Below are 18,242 nucleotides of genomic sequence, written 5' to 3' on the forward strand. Positions count from 1 at the left end.
TTACCAACCTTTTAATTGCTTTTCTTCTTTTCGAATAAGCTTTGCCCTAGGACATGTGGAAACCCATGTTACAAGCCTTTAAGGACCTTGGTTAACTCATTTTGGTTTCCCCAATATTGGCATATGTGAGTGGCTCAAGAACTGGTTTTAATATGAACCAATGACCTTTGGAATTTATGCAACATTAAAAGTTAATTGGGAAATAGCATATAATACTCAAATATGATAGTGAAAGTGATTTTCTGGTTTGTACCAATGTTCCAAACTTTTTTTGTTGGCATTATTCTACCCTATTGCTGGAGAGTATGGAACAAAGGAAGGTACAAGGTGCAGAAGGTTCTGCAGTGAGTAACTAGACTCCGTTGTGTTTTTGGGCCGTGGTCTACAGTCGCTGTCACTGGAGGTTATCTTTGTGATTTTGGCTAGCAGATGTACCATTGAAGATTTCTCAGGAGAGGAGTTCTGTCTTAGATAATCATTTGGCAAAGGATCTCTGTGAGTAGAGATCTTTTGAAGAAGTGTCCTTGTGTCTGTTTCAGATTGGAGGTCGGTGAAGAAATCAGATGTGATGCTTTTTCAGGAATAGGACATGATGAACGATTGAGTTTGATTATATCTTTTCCCAAATGGAATATCATATCTGAAAAGATGTTATTTTAAGTTGTCAAAGAGATCAATTTAAGAAATGAGATGCCTTAAGCATTCTTAAAACATTATGTATATCAGCAACAAAATTCAAAGAGCCTGATTAAAAAATTGAAAAGAAAAAGATTAAAAACAATTAGTTAATATTAGGGAAATGTAAATCAAAACCACAAAATACTACCCCATACCCATTAGGATCTCTACTATTTCAAAAAAACAAAAAATAGTTTTACTGAGGATGTAGAGAAGTTGGAACCCCTGTGCATTCGTGGTGGGAATATAAAATGGTGCAACTGCTGTGGAAATCTATGGCTATTTCTGAAAAAATTAAACATAGTAGTACCATGTGAGCAGCAGTTCCATTTCTGGGCATATACCCCGAAGAAATGAGAGCAGAGACGCAAGCAGATATTTTGTATACCCACCTTCATAGCAGCATTATTCACTATAGCCAAACGGTAGAAGTAATCCCTATGTCCAGGAAATAAATGGATAAACAAAATGTTGTATATGCATACAATGGAATTCAGCTGTAAGGAGGGACATTTTGACACATTCTGCAACAAGGATGACCTTTGAAGACATTATGCTAAGTGAAATAAGTCAGTCACAAAAAGACAAACACTGATGATTCCACTTATATGAGGTTCCTAGAGTAGTCAAATATATAGAGAGAGAAAGTAGAATGATGGTTGTCAGGAGCTGGGGTGAGTTATTGTTTAATGCTTGTAGAGTTTCAGTTGGGACAGATGAGAAAGTGCTGGAGATGGATGGCGGTCATGGTTGCACAACAGTGTGAATGTGTTTAATGACACAGAAATGGATCTTAAAATGGTTAAAATGCTGAAACATACAGATAATATGTCTATATGGAATTGTCAGTGAGCTCATAATCATCATAACCTAGAGGCTAAACTAGGCACCTGAATGATTTGTGAATTATTAACCCTTTCTTCCATACATGCAATATGTTTATAACACCATGGTAACAAAACAATGTAACTTGAATAAAGGTAAACTGCTTGAATTAATTAATAATAAATGTAGTGGAATGCTGCCATCAATGATCTTTACTGTGGGGTCAGATTCTTAATTTGCCAAGTAGTGTGTAGTATCTATTGTACTCCCACTTTCTCACCTATTAAGAGAATATAAACATATATACAGTAAGATTTTAGTTAGGTAGTGCTTCTGAATGCTGCCTGCCATAGCAAACTCCAAAGAAAAATCCTGAAAGAGCTCAGGATGGAAATACGAAGAGATGTAGACGATATAACACCCAGATTGTGTTTCAAAAGTACAGCTTGGTTTTTTAATAGTAGTCCTTGTTAACCATTTCTTTAAGATTCGGTAACATGGAGGTCAACAGTATTTATATTCAAATGACATATTGTGATTTCTTCTTTTCATAAAAAGAAACTGATAGAGTTCAAGCAGAGATTGAGTACAAGTTTATGGAAATACGTTAAGTCCTGCTGAAAAATGATAGGGTGGGGATAAGAATAAAAATAAAAAAACAACTTGAAAAGTGGCTAATTCAATCTTTGAAAAATAGTTTTGGCACACAAAAAAATTATATTGACTCCTAGAAGTGGTTAGGCTTTGCATGATATTTAAAGTAATGGGGTGCCTGACTGGTGTGGCTCCGTTGGTTGGACTTCATGCTGCAAACCAAAAGGTCGCCAGTTTGATTCCCAGTTGGGGCACATGCCCGGGCTGTGGGTTCAGTCCCCAGTCAGGGTGTGTGTGAGAGGCATTTGATCAGTGTTTTTCTCCTTCTCTTTCTCCTTTCTCCTCTCTAGAATCAATAAAAGAAAACACAGTTTTTCAAAAATATTCACAAAAAACTAATGGGAGAGGTGGAAAAAAACTTTTAAGACACATTTATTTGTATACTTACCCATGTTTAACTACATATATAATACATGTCCAGCAGTCCAATAAAATATACCCTTATCATCATGGAGATGTGACCTTTTGTTGATGGGAAAGGAAGCTTTATGCTCAGTATGAAGGAAAGGGTACATTTTGTGTGTTTGTGTGTTGTAATCATGCACTTAGAAATGTACGTAAAAATGGAAACACGTTTTGTACTGTTAACTCCTTATTCTACAAGCAATCTGGAGTAGGAAATATAGATGGGGAGAGTTGGCCCATGGCAGTTCCTCTATCAGAATTAGAGCAATGATTGAGCTTAGTTTTTAGGACTTACCTTTTAATGCCTTTCATAGCATGATTAGTTCCTCTTAAGAGCTTAAAGACATTAGAAAATTGGAGGCTTGTTAGCGATCCATGTAAATCACTGTCTGTATGCTTTTATAAAAAGTAATATTAAGACCTGGCTGGTGTGGCTCAGTGGATTGGGCACTGGCCTGCAAATTGAAAGGTCACTCGTTCAATTCCAGGTCAGAGCACATGCCTGGATTGCAGGCCAGGTCCCCAGTTGGGGGCATGCAGGAGGCAACCAGTCAATGCTTCTCTCTCATATCAATGTTTTTCTTTCTTTCTTTTTCCCTCCCTCCCCTCTCTCTAAAAATAAAATACTAAAATCTATTTTAAGAAATAATATAAAGAACATTTATTGAGCATCAGCAACCATATATTAGGTATTGTGGTTAGCTACAGAATACTTGATACTTTCTGCATTTTATGCCAATGAGTGATTTAGGGTCTTCTGGAGGAGATAGTATAGACATACTCACACATACCCTATGAAAAAGAATACTCACCGAAACAAAGAAACAGAACATACTTCATCCCAAAATAATAAAATGCATATTTGTCATATGCTATATTCTGCAGTAGATAAAAATGTAAATAATACAGAGTTTCTGCCTTCAAATTTGTGATTTTAAGTGTGTTGGAAAGGGGTAAAAAGACAGATGTCCACAGGGCTGTCCTATGAGGTGAGTGAGTAGTGCCCCTAACCAGGGGTACAGTGGTGAGTGCTGCCTTGACCCTAGTACTTGACTCTTGCCCTTGTACCCTGGTTTCGGTTTCATAGGATATCTTTGCATTGTCAACTACCTCAAATTCTACTAGGGAATAGTTGCAATAATATAGAATATGAAAAAAAAAAGAAGGAAATAGTTACCATGGAGTTTAAAATTAGGGAAAGCCTAGTTGGGGCAGCTGTGGAGAAGGGGCTGTGTGAGCTGGGTCTTGAGGGAGAGGTAGAATGCCTGCAGGTTTGGGGAAGGAAGCCAGAGACGGAGAGCATGTGTCGCATTCACAGGGTAGCCTGACATGACTGGAGCCTAGAGGGACTGTGAGGAACAAGCTGGAAAGGTAAGATTCATGGACAGAAACGCATTTATCTGACATGTTTTGATGTAGCGTTCAGAAAGATGGCCATTTCTAATTTTTGCCAAAGTGGTTTTTCATAGGCTCTTCAGTGTTTCAGCTCTGATTATACAAATAATTCAGGCAAGAATGAATCAGTGAGGAAGTCTGAAACTTTCCCAAACATTTCATGCCTCCATCAGTAGTGGGTGCGTATTCTTCTGTTGACTTTATTCAGTTCTCTTCATGCTCTGCTTGCTCCCTTACCTACTTTTTCCACACGGGTGATAAAACTCTGAGGATTTAGGTTTTCTCAGTTTACACCACTTTCCTACAATACCAAAATGTTTGTAACTTCATTGCTAATATCCTTGCCAAAATGGACTTTTCTGAACTTTCTCTGGAGTTCATGATCATTATTTCTCTTTTAGCATTGGCATCTCTCCAGTAGAATATCAGCTCATGTCTGATTGTGTGTAAAGATCATGCTGATTAATAATAGTTACTAGGCATATATTGATACATTCATTAGACTGGGATTAATTGTGAGGTTTTTCTGGTTAAGTTTTCTAATGCATTTGGTTACTGAACAAGAAAACATTTCAAAAGCTTAATTCATCTTTTAATATTTGAAGCTAAAATTAAAATTGTGTCTTTAATGACTATGAATTGTATGAGTAAATATTGATGTTTTTGATTAATAAAACGTAAGGATTTTACTATTACCTCTGCTCATATGTATTTATAAGCAGATTGGCTTTCAAAGGAAATGGAAAAGGTCAGTTTTGATGTTCCATTTGCTCTTCATTGGCTTTATATTTAGACAGAAAATGTTACAAGGGGTATAAATTGTCTATCCAAAGTGTTCGTTTTCTACTTACAGCAGTCAGAAAAGGATACTGAACTTGGTGTTGGTCAGGTTGAGATGCTCTGTAGGGGAAAAATATTGCTATATATTTTGAGTAAGCAATAAATACTGTATATCAGTATATTTGTTTTTTGAATGTCACTGTTGCACTTTCAGGCATATGCAAGCTCAGTGGTCTGCCTGTCTGCATCATTTTCTCCTGGAAGGGCAGTTTAACAGTTTTCCTGGTTGGATTGTGTTAATATCTTTAAACGCTGCATTCACTAAAACATGTGTTCAATGTTTGGACAGCCAAAATCTGTGCAATAATTTTAATGGAGAATAACTTAGCAACTCTGCTGTTATCACAGATATCTTATTGTTAAAGCTGCATTAAAATATCCTCAATTTGGAGACTGTTATTTCATATTTAAATTTTTCTGAGCTGTGCCCAAGTATACTTTTGCACTATTTGAAAAATAGATTTTGCCAGAAAAGCAATAGTTTATGTAAGTTAAATAAGGACATGCTTGATATTGTTCAGTTATTTTAGTATATTTTTAACTAATTAAATTTGAGTGTCTACCATAAGCTGAACAATATGCTAGATATCCTGCCTAGATTACTTGAAATTATGGCCATTAGTAATGACAGCTGGGTAGAAGATAGACCATGGGAGACAGTCATGAAGTGACCCAGTCAAAAGCAAAGCATCTTCGGGATTCTGTCAGAACAGGACCATTGTGATGTGTCTAATGTTAGCATTGTTGCCCTCTGTTGAGAGTTCAGATTTCGATGCCTCCTCTGGTGATAGTATTGTGTTTTTGTCCTGGGGAAAGGGACGGCTAACTAAGGTAGTGAAAAAGACTGAGATTCCATTGGAGAAATCCAGGGCAGACCAATGCTAATCGACTTAGCAGCCTACAAGCTGTTTCACTCCTTGCCTTTAGAATTGTTTTGGAAGTTTTCTTGACACTTCTTTTTGAGACCCGGTAGGGGAAAAAAGCCCCCTTGTTTTTGTTAGAGGATACAGAGAACATTAATTGACAGTCCAGTCTTTATTTGGCACAGCTTTCCCTGATACCTTTGTCCCCTCTAACTTACTCGTGCTCTGTCTGCCTGAGGCCAGGTTCCTTGGAGCAGGTTTTAGTGACAAGAAGTTGAAGAAGCAGATACTGGAAAATTCAGCCTTTTGTGATCTTTCCTGGCTTTGATAAATTCAGCTTTCGTATTGACAAGTTGTTTAAACCTTTGCCATTTTTTCAAGTGGTGAAATACATTTATCTCAGAGGAAAACTTGAAACTTTAAAGTTGATTTTATTATAAAAGAGAAAATCAATTTTAAAGTATTATTTGTATTTATATCTGTAATTACTTATTTTTAAAAATTTAATAGCCCTCTCCATTGAAAGGCACCATATTAATATTTGCTAAGTATGCCAAAATGCTAAATTTGGCTAGAAAAATTTCCCAGCAGTTATATATCATTGTCCCTCAGTGTATAAAAAGTAATTGCCTGTTACGGTGACAAAAATATGTAGTTCAATCACAATATCTAATTGAATCACAAAAATAGAAAGAGTAACACTCTCTTCAGTTTTGTAGATTTGTCTAATCTAATATTAACAAAGTGTTAACAATTTCCAAAATAATATAGAAAAGAAGCCATCTTCAGACATTTTAGTAAATTAAAATTGTGAAGAATAAAAAGCACATACCAAGTTGAATTTATATTATGCCTTACAAAATCATTAAACTGTATTTATAGACTCAATTTTTTAATGATATATGCTAATTATATTTGAGGGTGTGACTTTGGGACATCAATGTTACTTCTAAATTTTAACATTTTCTGGAATTTGTATTTTATTTTATACATTTTAATGCTTTTCAGATATCAGAGCTAATTTTAAAAAGCAAAAATGAAACTTGGGTACTTTCTAAATTAAATAAAGTATTGAATGTAAAATGCTGAACTCAAAGCCTAGCACATAGCAACTCCATGGCAATCAGTTGTTTATGACTCCGATCGTTATTTCTGATTCTCCTTGCCCCACTCTTTCTCTTACTGGTTTGTATACCATGACAATTTCCATTAACTTAAAGCATTACTACTTTTCATTGTGTCTACCCTCTAGCTCTAGGTGTTTTAGAAATTTCTGGAATTATTTCTGCAACTGTAAGATCATAACGCCTGTTCAAGAACACACATGTTTACATAACACGCATACAAAGGTGTTGAAGAGCTTTACCTTCTGCAATACCAATAGCTTATTTCCCACGTTCTCTAGGATCCAAGAGCTTTTGTGGGTCAAGAAATGAGTGGGATATGATCCTGGCCTGCAGCTGATCCTGCAGAGACGGACATGGGAAGGCTGGTTCCGTGTAATTTTAGTGCGCCTGTTTGCTGCTGGAGTTTGGGTTCCCTCATATCTTAAACTAGTTCTAAAATACCATGAAAAACCGCGTATGTTTTTTAAAGGAAATTATGACTTCAACATAATATGTATTTGTTGCCTTCAGCATTAATTCAGACACTTTCCCTTTATTTATTTTAGACTTATTGAGAATACTGTCAATAATGTAAAAATATTTTATATAAAGGAAAAAACAAAAGTCCCTTCCCTACAGTTCCTTTACTGTCATTCCTCATGAGAAATAAGTTTCAGTATTTGGAAATGAATCCTTCCAGACCATTTACACAGGTTGGCACGCGTTCTCTCTCTCTCTCTCTCTCTCTCTCTCTCTCGCTCCATTTGTTGGTGTCCTCCCTGCTGTGGTGGTTGTTTTTCACAAAAATGAGATGATATTCTGCAATTCACTTATTTTATTAAATTTATGTGCATCATTTCATGTCCTCAGTGTTCTTAGTCTTTTTCATGGCTGTGTAATACTTGAATATTGATACATCTTGGTTTATTTAGCCTTTCTCCTTTGGAAACACACTCACGGTCTCTGGATTTCATCTACTTACACGTCATGTTGCATGAACTCCAAGGCTGGAAGCTTTTGTCCTGAATACATCTGTGCTTAGTTTCCACATTATACTTTGTAGGCTATAGGAAGCCTAGACTGTCTGCCTACGTTACTCATTGGCCTTAAGGGATCATTCTAAAGGTTGTCATTTAATGTTGGATTGGCCTCAGCCCAGAGTACCAGTTCTGTTGTGTGCAGTTTTAAGGTAACAGTAGCACTTTTATAGAAGTTTTCATTTCTACCTCTTAAAAATATAAAATGCATTGTCTGACTGGGATGGATTTTAGCTCTCACCTTTAGACACTATTATACTGGCAGAGGTCTGGGTTTTTGAGCTATAATGAAGATCTGATTGTCAAATCTGTTTTTTTAAATCAGCAATTTTTAAAAATCAGCATCTTTTAGAAAATTCTTTGAGACTGCATTTGTTTGTGTGTATGTGATTGTGAGATATTTTTGTCTCTTTATATTTTTAATCAGGTGCATTGAAATTTAACTTGTGACTGCCATAAATGACATAATTAGTCACCATCATAATCAAACACTAGTATGCCAAGGTTAGCATTTCATAGGGGGTGGGTATGGTGTTCATAAAATTTTAAGGTTTTCAGTTGCTATTTACTTAGTAGATCAAGTAACTTATTTTTGTCATGACCATTAGGTGTATCTTGCAGTTTAACATCTGCTGGTTTCAAACTGATGCATAGTTTTTAATTCTAAACTCTAATTGTGTAGAATGAAGGGAAAAATTAATTTATATACATATTTTGCTTGGGTGATTTTATTTCATATTCATGAAATCGTAATGTAGCATTTAAGGAAAGTGATAAATGATTAGAAATGTAGAGGAAGAAATACCACTTCTCTTTGGTAATATTGTAATTGTTCAGCATGTTTTAAGTAATAACTTGTAATAACTTGCTGTTAATTTTAGTATTTTTTGCCTTCCAATAGAGCTGGCATCCTATGATATCATAGCTATATTTCTTGATTTATTATTGGGCAGAGTATATTATGCACAGTGTGAACAACCACACTGAGCCAGTATTGAGAAAACATCTTTATTATTTGTGATGTTTTCTATGTTCAAATGGAACTGAGGTTCTTAATCAGATTTTAATGGACATGGACAAAGAAGGTTGTAAACCTTTTACTTTTGCAATAATTTCTTCCTTCTAGGTCTCCTTGAATATCTAGTAGCATGAACTTTTCATTTGCTACAGCATTTACATGCTATTGTAGTGTTTTCCTTCTCCACAAAACAGTATTTCCTAATACTGTTTGGTTATATGCAAGTATACCCCAAAGTGAATTTAAAAAATACTTTTATTCTTAAGTAATATAAAGAAAAAAGATTGAGATATGAAAATGTGAAATACAGTAATTCAGTTTATAACACAAATATTTTATAATGAAATACATTTTTGATGACATAGATATAATTACAAATCTTATTTTTATTTTGTACCAGTATTATAAACTATATTGAAAAATTTTTTAAAGGGCAAAAGTCAAATGACTATACAGTTGAAAGAGTTGTGGCAAATTTATTTGGATAAAGTTGAATTACTAATTTTTTCATTACTTACTGAATTTAAGTAGTTTATTTTTATTTTTTAATTAAAACTACCATCATATACTTGAAAATATGCATTCTCTTCAACATTAGGTTTTCTTTGTCTTTTTCAGTCTGTGATCAAAACAGGGCGACTGCTAATCAGTCATGAAGCTCCCTTGACAGGCGGCTTTGCTTCGGAGATCAGTTCTACAGTTCAGGTAGAGTAACTTTTTGGCATTGATTTTAACATTTATGTAATTGAACGTGTCTATTCCAAGACAAAATTACTTATCACAATATATAAAAGAATGCACTTTTTGGAAATGCACATTTTTCATTTGACTTCACTGTCTTTTAGTTAATGGTATAATTACATCATCTAGAAAAGAAACCTTAAAGTAATGAAAGCTGAAATTCTTTTATAAAAAGAAGAAAATTTCCAGGTTTAATAAACTAATGTCAGTTATGTTTACTAAGATAACAGGAAAACCTTTTTAGATATGAATGTGGTATTTCTTTCTTGATAAAACTTAAACTTATTATGAAATGTGTTATTATTTTAAAATTGATCTTAGAGTCTCCTGCCTTCACCTAACAAAAAATGAAGCTGTCAATATTTACTAATGTAAATTCAATAAATAATTTCAAAATCAACAATTTGATTTATTAGTTTAATTAGTAATGTTTTGTTATGCTATTTGTAACACTTTACAAATAGTTGAAAAACTTATTTCTGTTTTGAAAGTGTTCAGTAAAGATGCTGCATATCAGGAAAAATTTCAATATACATCTGTATGGAGAATTTTTACTTAAAACTTTTATTAACATGTGTATCACAGGTATGAATAAGATGATTTAAATGATTTTCATTATCCCTAAGTCTTAAAATTAAAAGTTATATAACTATATTTTAAATGTATCTACATTTTAAATTTAAAAAGCTTTGCAGTTTGCAGACATTTTACTTTTCTTTATGAGTATTATTAAAATGTATAAATTGAGAATTCTTTTAAGAGTGAATGGTTTAAAAACTTGATATACGATTATGATGTATGAGAAATGGTAAGTTTTTATTTTTAAACTTTTAACCAGTGAACAGTGATTTCTATCTTTAAGTTCTAATTGACAACACTAAATATTTTTAAATTAGATGAAGCAAGTTTAAACATGTTTTTAAAGCTAGATCAAAATAATCCATAAGTAGATCCAGAAATAAAATATACTGTTATTTTTGTTACATGTAGATTTGTTGTTTTCCTATTTATTATATAAATTAAAATTTGAAACATACTCTTTATTATGTAACATGAGTACCTGGTATTTATTGTGCATTTTATTCATTGAGTAGCTTAATGTACTAACTTTGTAAGGAAGTGAAAGTTGCAGAAATGAATTATTTCAACACCAAGATGCTATTTCAAGTTAGAGGAGAAGCTGGAAAAAAATCCTGGGATTTTCTGACCCCTAGTTAATATGTAGTCCGCTAAAGAACCTTTTATCTGGCAGCCTTGATTGAATGACATCTTATTCTTATCTCAAAAATTTATTTGCATTTAAATATAAAGGGAAAACAGGTAGAACACACATAACCCCTCTTGTGAAGCTAGCTTTCTCTGAGTTTCCCTTTTAAATTTGATCTTCATAAAATGTTAGTAAGCTGCAATATATGCAAAATATGGAATATAACATATTTTTGAACTGGGAATGAATTAGAAAGATTATCTAATCTAATGCCTCTTGGTCTTGAATAATATGTGTACTTGTGTTGACAGAAAATATTTCCCAGGCCCCAAGAATACATGTATGAATTCTAGTTTGAGGAAGACCATATTATGGGTTAAACACAGCATAAAAAGCTAACATCAACAGGATCATAAACACTTGAATCAAATCAGAACCTGAAATTATGTGATATTAATAGGTGCTAAAAGTTGTGAAGGAGATCATCCAGAATATAATTATATTTAAATCATAATATGAAGAGTACTTTGAAATACTCTCATACTCCCCAGAATATGCCCAGAGATCTTCAGGCATCTGCTATCTGAGAAATCCTGACAACCTAAACCAACCATATTCCTTTTTTCAATTAAGTGTTTATCGTTCAGAGTGCTTGTGATTTACTCAGTTTAAAAAAGACAGTGGAAGCTCCGGGACTTGGACAGGAACATTGAGTAAATACTGTGTGTGTGTGCATGTGTAGTCTTTATTCAAAGCCCCCACGCCCGCCCAACATCCAAGGGGAAGATAGCAGTTTTAGGTTCATTATAAAATGTTCTCTGTTTTCCATGTTAAAATTATCCAACCAATTAACCAGAAAATTAATTAAGGCAATAATGTAAAATTTGTAGGGGTATCTGCATTCGATATTTTGGGAAATTAGAATTTGACTTATTAATATGTGAATGAACTTGAAACTGTTCACAGTTTTTGCTTAATTCAGATTTTATCTGCACAAATGGAAACTGTGAAAAACACATTTTAATACAATATAATCAACATAGCATCCCCTCAGATTTGCCTGTAGGCTTTTATGTGTTGATAAAGGAAAAACGAAAGAAAGCTAAGACACCTTGAGAGACTTTCTTCTTCTTTTTCTTTTATAACTTAATTATTGCATATAATTTAGAGTATTCTGAATAACAAAATCTACTTTTCAGTAGTTATTTCATGCACATATTCAACTAAATGCAATGTACTATGTGGAGCAACTTCTTCATGGAAGGTCTCATTTCCTATTAAAAGTGAAGCTTGTATCAAATTACCAGTGCCTTGGGTTGTTTAAACTGAAATCACTTATGTGTGAGGCGCAGTTGCTTTCACTGTTTAGAATGAGTTATTTTTCTGTATTTCTTTTTGTTGTGTATACTTAGTAAGGTTAAAAAAAAGTAAAACAGGGTTAAGATGTTTCCCCAGGGATTGCAAGGAAGAGGTACACAGAGAACTTTTCTGTGTACGCAAAGAAGTTTGAAATTATGGATAAAATAATCTATAAATTTGAGCATTATTGATTAAAAGAATGATTTATTCTCCTTATTGTATCAGTGAGTGTAAATTTTATGTGAAAGTGAGCATACACCAGATAATCCCCAGAAATACTATTTTGTGGAAGATGTTTGGTAACTTTAAAAGCTCAAGGCTAATCTTACGAAGTTGCTCTTAAAAATTACCATATTTTAATGATTATTTTATTATCAAGTGAAATAATATTTAATGTATTTATAAAAATGATTTTATTACTATTATATTTTAATCAACATACTGATTATTAATAATAAATGACTTTTAAATACATTCATATCTGAGAGCATGATTTTGTTTTTCTCAAGTTCTCAATACCCATATTAAAAATAAAAAATTGAAAAGAATACAGCACTGTAGGGAATGCTTTTTTAAGGGTATAGTTGGTATTTTTAGATAGAAAAATTATGTCATGCTCTATAAAATTGGATATCAAATTAAGGAACTTTTTTTGCTAGGCGTAGGAAAATTTGCTGGTATTACTATTAGGAGTATTTTTAGTTATACAGATAAAATATGGAAAGAATGAATATAAAATATATTTATATTTTGTTTACATAGTTTTCCACCTTACTGCAGATGGCACTTCCATTATACAAGGAGTTCAGTGTCTGCATCTTACGTTTGTTCATGTCTGTTGTCTCTTTTTCATAAAGTCATTTATTTTAAAAAATTTTATTGTTAACAATCTAAGTTTGAAATAATGTTAAACTCGTAAGAGTGATTACGAGACTACTTTATATTGAATATAAAAATGTTTTACTTATATTTGTCAGTAGTTTCTTGATAAAATATATACTTCAAAAATCAAAACCAATACATTGAATCTAAGAACTGCTTTGCATTCCTATTGGGTTTAATCTGAAAGTTAACTGGGAAGCACAACATGCTGAGGTCTGGTATATTTGGCTCCCCTCAGGGGAAGATTTCTTGGTCGGTCATCCAAAGCTTCACTGTCTTTTCCCATCTAATTTTACATTCCCATCTGTTCTCATTTTGGGGTGAGGGAACTTTTTCCTTCTTTCATTTGACATACACACCAAGACTTGGAAATGTGCTTCTTTCAGGGAGTTATGCATCCCATTGTGCACCCTGCTTTGTGGAAAAGTGCAAAGACAACAAAGTTTAGGTAATTCATTGACCTCATTGCTTAGTTTGAGAGATTTCGTTATTTCAGAAAATAATATGAACTAATTTTATGTGATGTTTTAGTCCTCAGCTTTACGTGACCATAGCTATAAAAAAAAAAAAAACAACCAACTTCATTGTGTAAAAAAAAGAAAAAGGTGTTAACCTCACCAATTTAAAGTTCCTCCAGATGAATTTATGTTTTAAATGCAATATTCAAAATAGGCATTATTTATTTAAATATTGAGACCAAGTAGTTTGTGGTATTTTAACAATTTTAAGCTTTAAATAGCATACTTTCTTTAAGCCTTGTAGAAACTAACCTTTTTTTTTTTTATTAATTTCTAACACATTCTCATAATAAATAAATCTTCAATCTGATAGGCTGTGATAATAAAAAAATGTTTTTTCTGGATTCAGTGCTTAATAAGAGTGCCAAAAATTTCAGAGATTGGGATTGGTTTAAAGGTTTGAATTTTTTTTTAACACATGGAAGCAATAAGTCTGTAATAAAGAGTCCAGTTGGAGAGGATGGTAAGTTTCCATACCATTGTTCCATCTTTTCTGTGCGGTCTCTTTTCCTAAAATAAGAATGCAGAAATTGTACATAGCGACATATATTTTTTTAAGGTAATCATAATCTAATAGTTTGAGAATATTTTTATAGGGTTTATACAAATCATTTTGTTAAAAACAATTTCATAATTTTAAGTAAAGGAATTTAGCTTTTCTTACTGTTTCATGTTAGAAAGTCTTCTACAAAAAGATTGTATCTAATGAGATAATATTGCTACCAAATTTATAAGCACTCCTAAAAGCATCAGTCTCAAGAAGAGGAAAAAGTTTGAGTGGTCTTGAGTTTTTATCATTGTGAAAATATGTTTATTTAAAATTACTATGTTGATAAAGTAAGAGTCATCAGAGAAAATTATCAGAGTAGTAATTTGATGAATAGTTTACTGCAATTTTGTAATCTTAATTTTTTTAAACTAGTGATGCAAAGCATTTGCTGACAGCAACAGATATAATAATCAGAAGGGTACTTCTATGCTAAAATCTATTTAGATGGAGCAAAAACATCAGAAAAGCAGTTTAACACAGGGTGTTCAGCTATATAGGATGGCCTTTAAAATGTCATTTTGCCTGAAAGCCTGTTGAATGTTGATTACACAAACAGATTTTGTAGCTGTAGATCGAACCAAAGGCTGACTTGTTTAGGTATATACCATGGATGGGGCTGCTCACATCACAGTAGTTCAGCCCACGTTGTACTCTTTTGGTCTTTCTCCTTGCCCCGACTGCACCATGTCTCTCAAAATGTCTCTTTCTCCTTTGCTCATTAGTGTAAGCGTGGCTAAGTTTCTACCATCAGCCCCCTAATTCCCCTCATTTTTTTCTTGGGTGGACTCCACCATTTGCACAGCTATTTCTTGAAACTTTTAAATTCAAAATTTCCAAGATTTGTTCTTGAGAGTTCGGCTCAAAATGCCAACCTCATGCTAAATTTCGTAGTGATAGAAAGTTTGTACAATAAAATAGTTTCTATGGAAGGATTTTAACATGAAACAGCGAGAAAAAGTAAACATGAGCACATGGCTGGCTATCTGCCAGTTACTAGAAATCAGCTTTTATCAAAATGAGCTCTAATCTTCTTAACTTTTTCTGGATGTTTTAAATGCGTTCTTCAGCCTATCACATTTTATCATGTTACTATTCATTATTTTCTTAAAACACACATCAAATTTTGTTCATTCTCTGTTTGAAAACCTTCAATAGATCTTCAGTGATAGATCTTTATGTCATCATTCAGGATCCTCCTCTGTCCAATCCAATGTTTCCAGAGTTATTTCTCACATTTTTTTTAATGACTCCAGTATGCCGAACACACAATTCTTTCAACCACCCTTTATTGAGTATTCTGTGCACAGCCTTAATTTCGTCATTTCATTCAAGAAGTAGAGTCCTTATTTTATAGACACACTTAAGAGTTTAGTTGAAGAAATAGATGCTAAGCAGATAATGGTCCTATGCTGGGCTAGAGAAATAGTCAGAAGACTATGGAATTATAAAATACTTAGTCATCTAACCCAGATATGACAGCTGAATTAACTCTTGGAGGATAAGTATGATCCTGTGAGTGAAGGTGGGTGCAGATTCCAGGCAGGAGAGAGAATACAAATAAGAAGGCAAGAAATATATTTGATATTTGATAGGAATTAAAGAGGTTTTGGTACCACTGAACAGTAAGTAATGTGTGAAGCTCATTGCACAAGGTAAGGGTCAACAAGCAGGTAGGAATTAAGTCTTAAAGAATCTTATATGTAATATTGAGGAACTTGTTTTTGAATGGCGGAAGTAGATGTGAGAGAGTAGAGCCAGTTCACATAGAAATAACTCTAGTTCTGTCATATAATATATTTAAAATACACTTTATAAGGTTTCTGGCAAATAGGAAGTAGAAACTCAAAAAACAATATATATTATTTAAGGCAAAATTAAAGGATTTCAAGCAGGAGAATAACATTAAAGATTTACAATTTAGAAAAAACTCTGGCACTATGTTGGGGATGCATTGGGAGGGGTGAGGTAGGAAGTCCTAGAGGTTAATTTAAAAACTGAGTAATTTAGGTGAGAGATTCAAGGGTCTTCTAAGCAGAGGACATGGGAGTGAGGTTGGAGAGAAAGATGAACTTTAGGGTAGGAGGGAGAGCATGAAAGACTTCCTGACTGAGTGGGTGGCAGTAGGGCAGGGCCTGAAGTGTGGGTGGCAGGCAGGTAGGAGTGCAGAATAAGGCTTAGCTTGGTTTCTAGGTTAGATGAGTTTTTAATGGAGGTGCAGTTACTTCACTGAGCTGGGGAATATCATTGGGAAACAGGTTTAAGCACATCTTTAATGGAAGATGATGAATTCATTTTAGACGTGTAGGATTTTAAATGGGGATGAAGTGGGTCTGTGCAGCTCCGGAGAGAACCTAAGGTGTAGGAAAAGATTAAGGAATCATCATCTTGTGGTAATGTCTGAGGCCTTGGGGATGGGTATGACCACACAGGAAAAGGATAGTCTTTACAAGGGAAATTTCTGAAGAAGTCCCTAGGCGTACCAACACTTAAAAGGAAGACTGGAAGAAGAGTGAGATGGAGTGGCCAGAGAGAAGGAAGAGAGGAGGAAAGAGCCCTCACAGAAGACAAGTAGGGAGAATTTTACCATGGAATCTATGGGCAACAATATTAAATGCTTGCAGAGTGTGTCAGGTAAGAGTGAGAGTTGTACCTTGAACATGGTAACTGCAAGACACTGGTGGCTTTGATGAGAGCAGAGAAGTAGCCATGTTGGGAGCTGGTGTTGCATTTGGGCTGGTGAGTGAATGAATGGTGAAGATTTGAAACAAGGAACGTAGACTGCTGTTTCAAGAAACATGACTTTTAAGGAAAGGAAGGTAATAAAGTAGTTAGAAATTGGTTCGGTCTCTTAATGCCATTTACTCAGCATGGAATGCCATTTGCTCCATTTGAACCACTCCCTGGCGGCCTCCCTAATTTCTGCCTCTCCCAGCCTCATCCTCTCTCTTCTACCACCAGCCTGTCTAGCAGTTAAGTTTTAAATATCTCTCAAATCTGTCCTTTGCTTTCCATTCCCCTAATAAACACTAAATGAACTAAAAAGAAAAAAGAAAAAGAAAACCCAACCACAAAATCTAAAACAAAAATATAAGAAATATATTGAGATAGGTAACAAATTTTTGAGCAAAAATTTTTTTAAAGAGTAACAGGATCAGTCATATTCTCACAGATGAATATATTTGCATAAATTAAAAAATTTTGAGTGACAAGAAACAAGCACAATTAATAGAATGACAACTGAGAAAGTGTTGGAACACATGACAGAAGATTAATATGTATACTGTGTTAAACATTCTTAAATATCAACAAGGAACTTACTAGCTCCTTTATTTAAATGGTCAGAGTCAGACTATTTTTATAACTATTAAGGTCAAGTAAAAATGAAACCATATATACCATACGTTAAGGCTAAAAATGCAAATTTCAAAAATGAGATATCAGTATCATTTGTTACCCATAAGAGTGGCACTGTGTAAAAATTAATTATAAAATATTTAGCATTGAGATGATGCAGGGTCAATGGAGATGTTGATTCCCAGGAAATAAGTTTGGGAATGTGGATTAAGACTTCTTTTGATTCAGGAATTCTAGCAATTTTTCTTTGGTGTTGCACACAAAAATGCATGAGAGCATTTTTCTTCATGCCCTTCATCTGATAGGAAAATGTTTGAAAAAATATTAATGACAGCAGGAGTATAGTTGAATAAGTTATGAATGTTGTGGATTTACTGGAATCATTACAAGAATATCAATGACATCGTAACATTTGTATGTGTATACTATTATATGAAAAACTCACTCTGCTAACCCTACAGGTGTCTTTCTTGCCCAATTCTGTGAAAAGAGAAAAACCATATACATTTTTTTCTATGCCTAGGAAAAAATAAGACTTCTATTGAATTATGTATTTTTTCTAATTATTTTCTATTTTCTAATTATTTCATTTTCTATGTACATATAACTTAATTAAAGGTTTAACTATAATTAGATATCTTTCCCACATCGCAGGATGAGTCTTATAGTTCTTTGTTGCAGGGAGTGACGTGTAGTGGGGAGCGCTGCAGTGGAGCGCGGGGCTCCTGGACCTGCGGGTTGCTGCCTGGAGCCAGCTGAGGAGGGAGTGAGGCTCTGAATCCCACAGAGCCCGTCCCAGGGTTGTCATGG

General features: G+C 33.8%; 1 protein-coding gene across 2 annotated transcripts in view; it reads left to right on the forward strand.

Annotated features, from left to right (window-relative positions):
- BCKDHB (branched chain keto acid dehydrogenase E1 subunit beta) overlaps positions 1-18,242 on the forward strand; it is a 195,346-nt gene that overhangs the window by 134,216 nt on the left and 42,888 nt on the right. For both annotated transcript variants that reach the window (XM_054569652.1, XM_054569653.1), the window contains exon 9: positions 9,440-9,526. In XM_054569652.1, coding sequence (XP_054425627.1) covers positions 9,440-9,526 — 87 coding nt within the window. The remainder of the gene's footprint in view (positions 1-9,439; positions 9,527-18,242) is intronic.

Source organism: Pteronotus mesoamericanus, unplaced genomic scaffold (assembly GCF_021234165.1).
Source record: "Pteronotus mesoamericanus isolate MK-2021 breed Mesoamerican mustached bat unplaced genomic scaffold, CSHL_Meso_final contig_20, whole genome shotgun sequence".
NCBI lineage: Eukaryota > Metazoa > Chordata > Mammalia > Chiroptera > Mormoopidae > Pteronotus > Pteronotus mesoamericanus.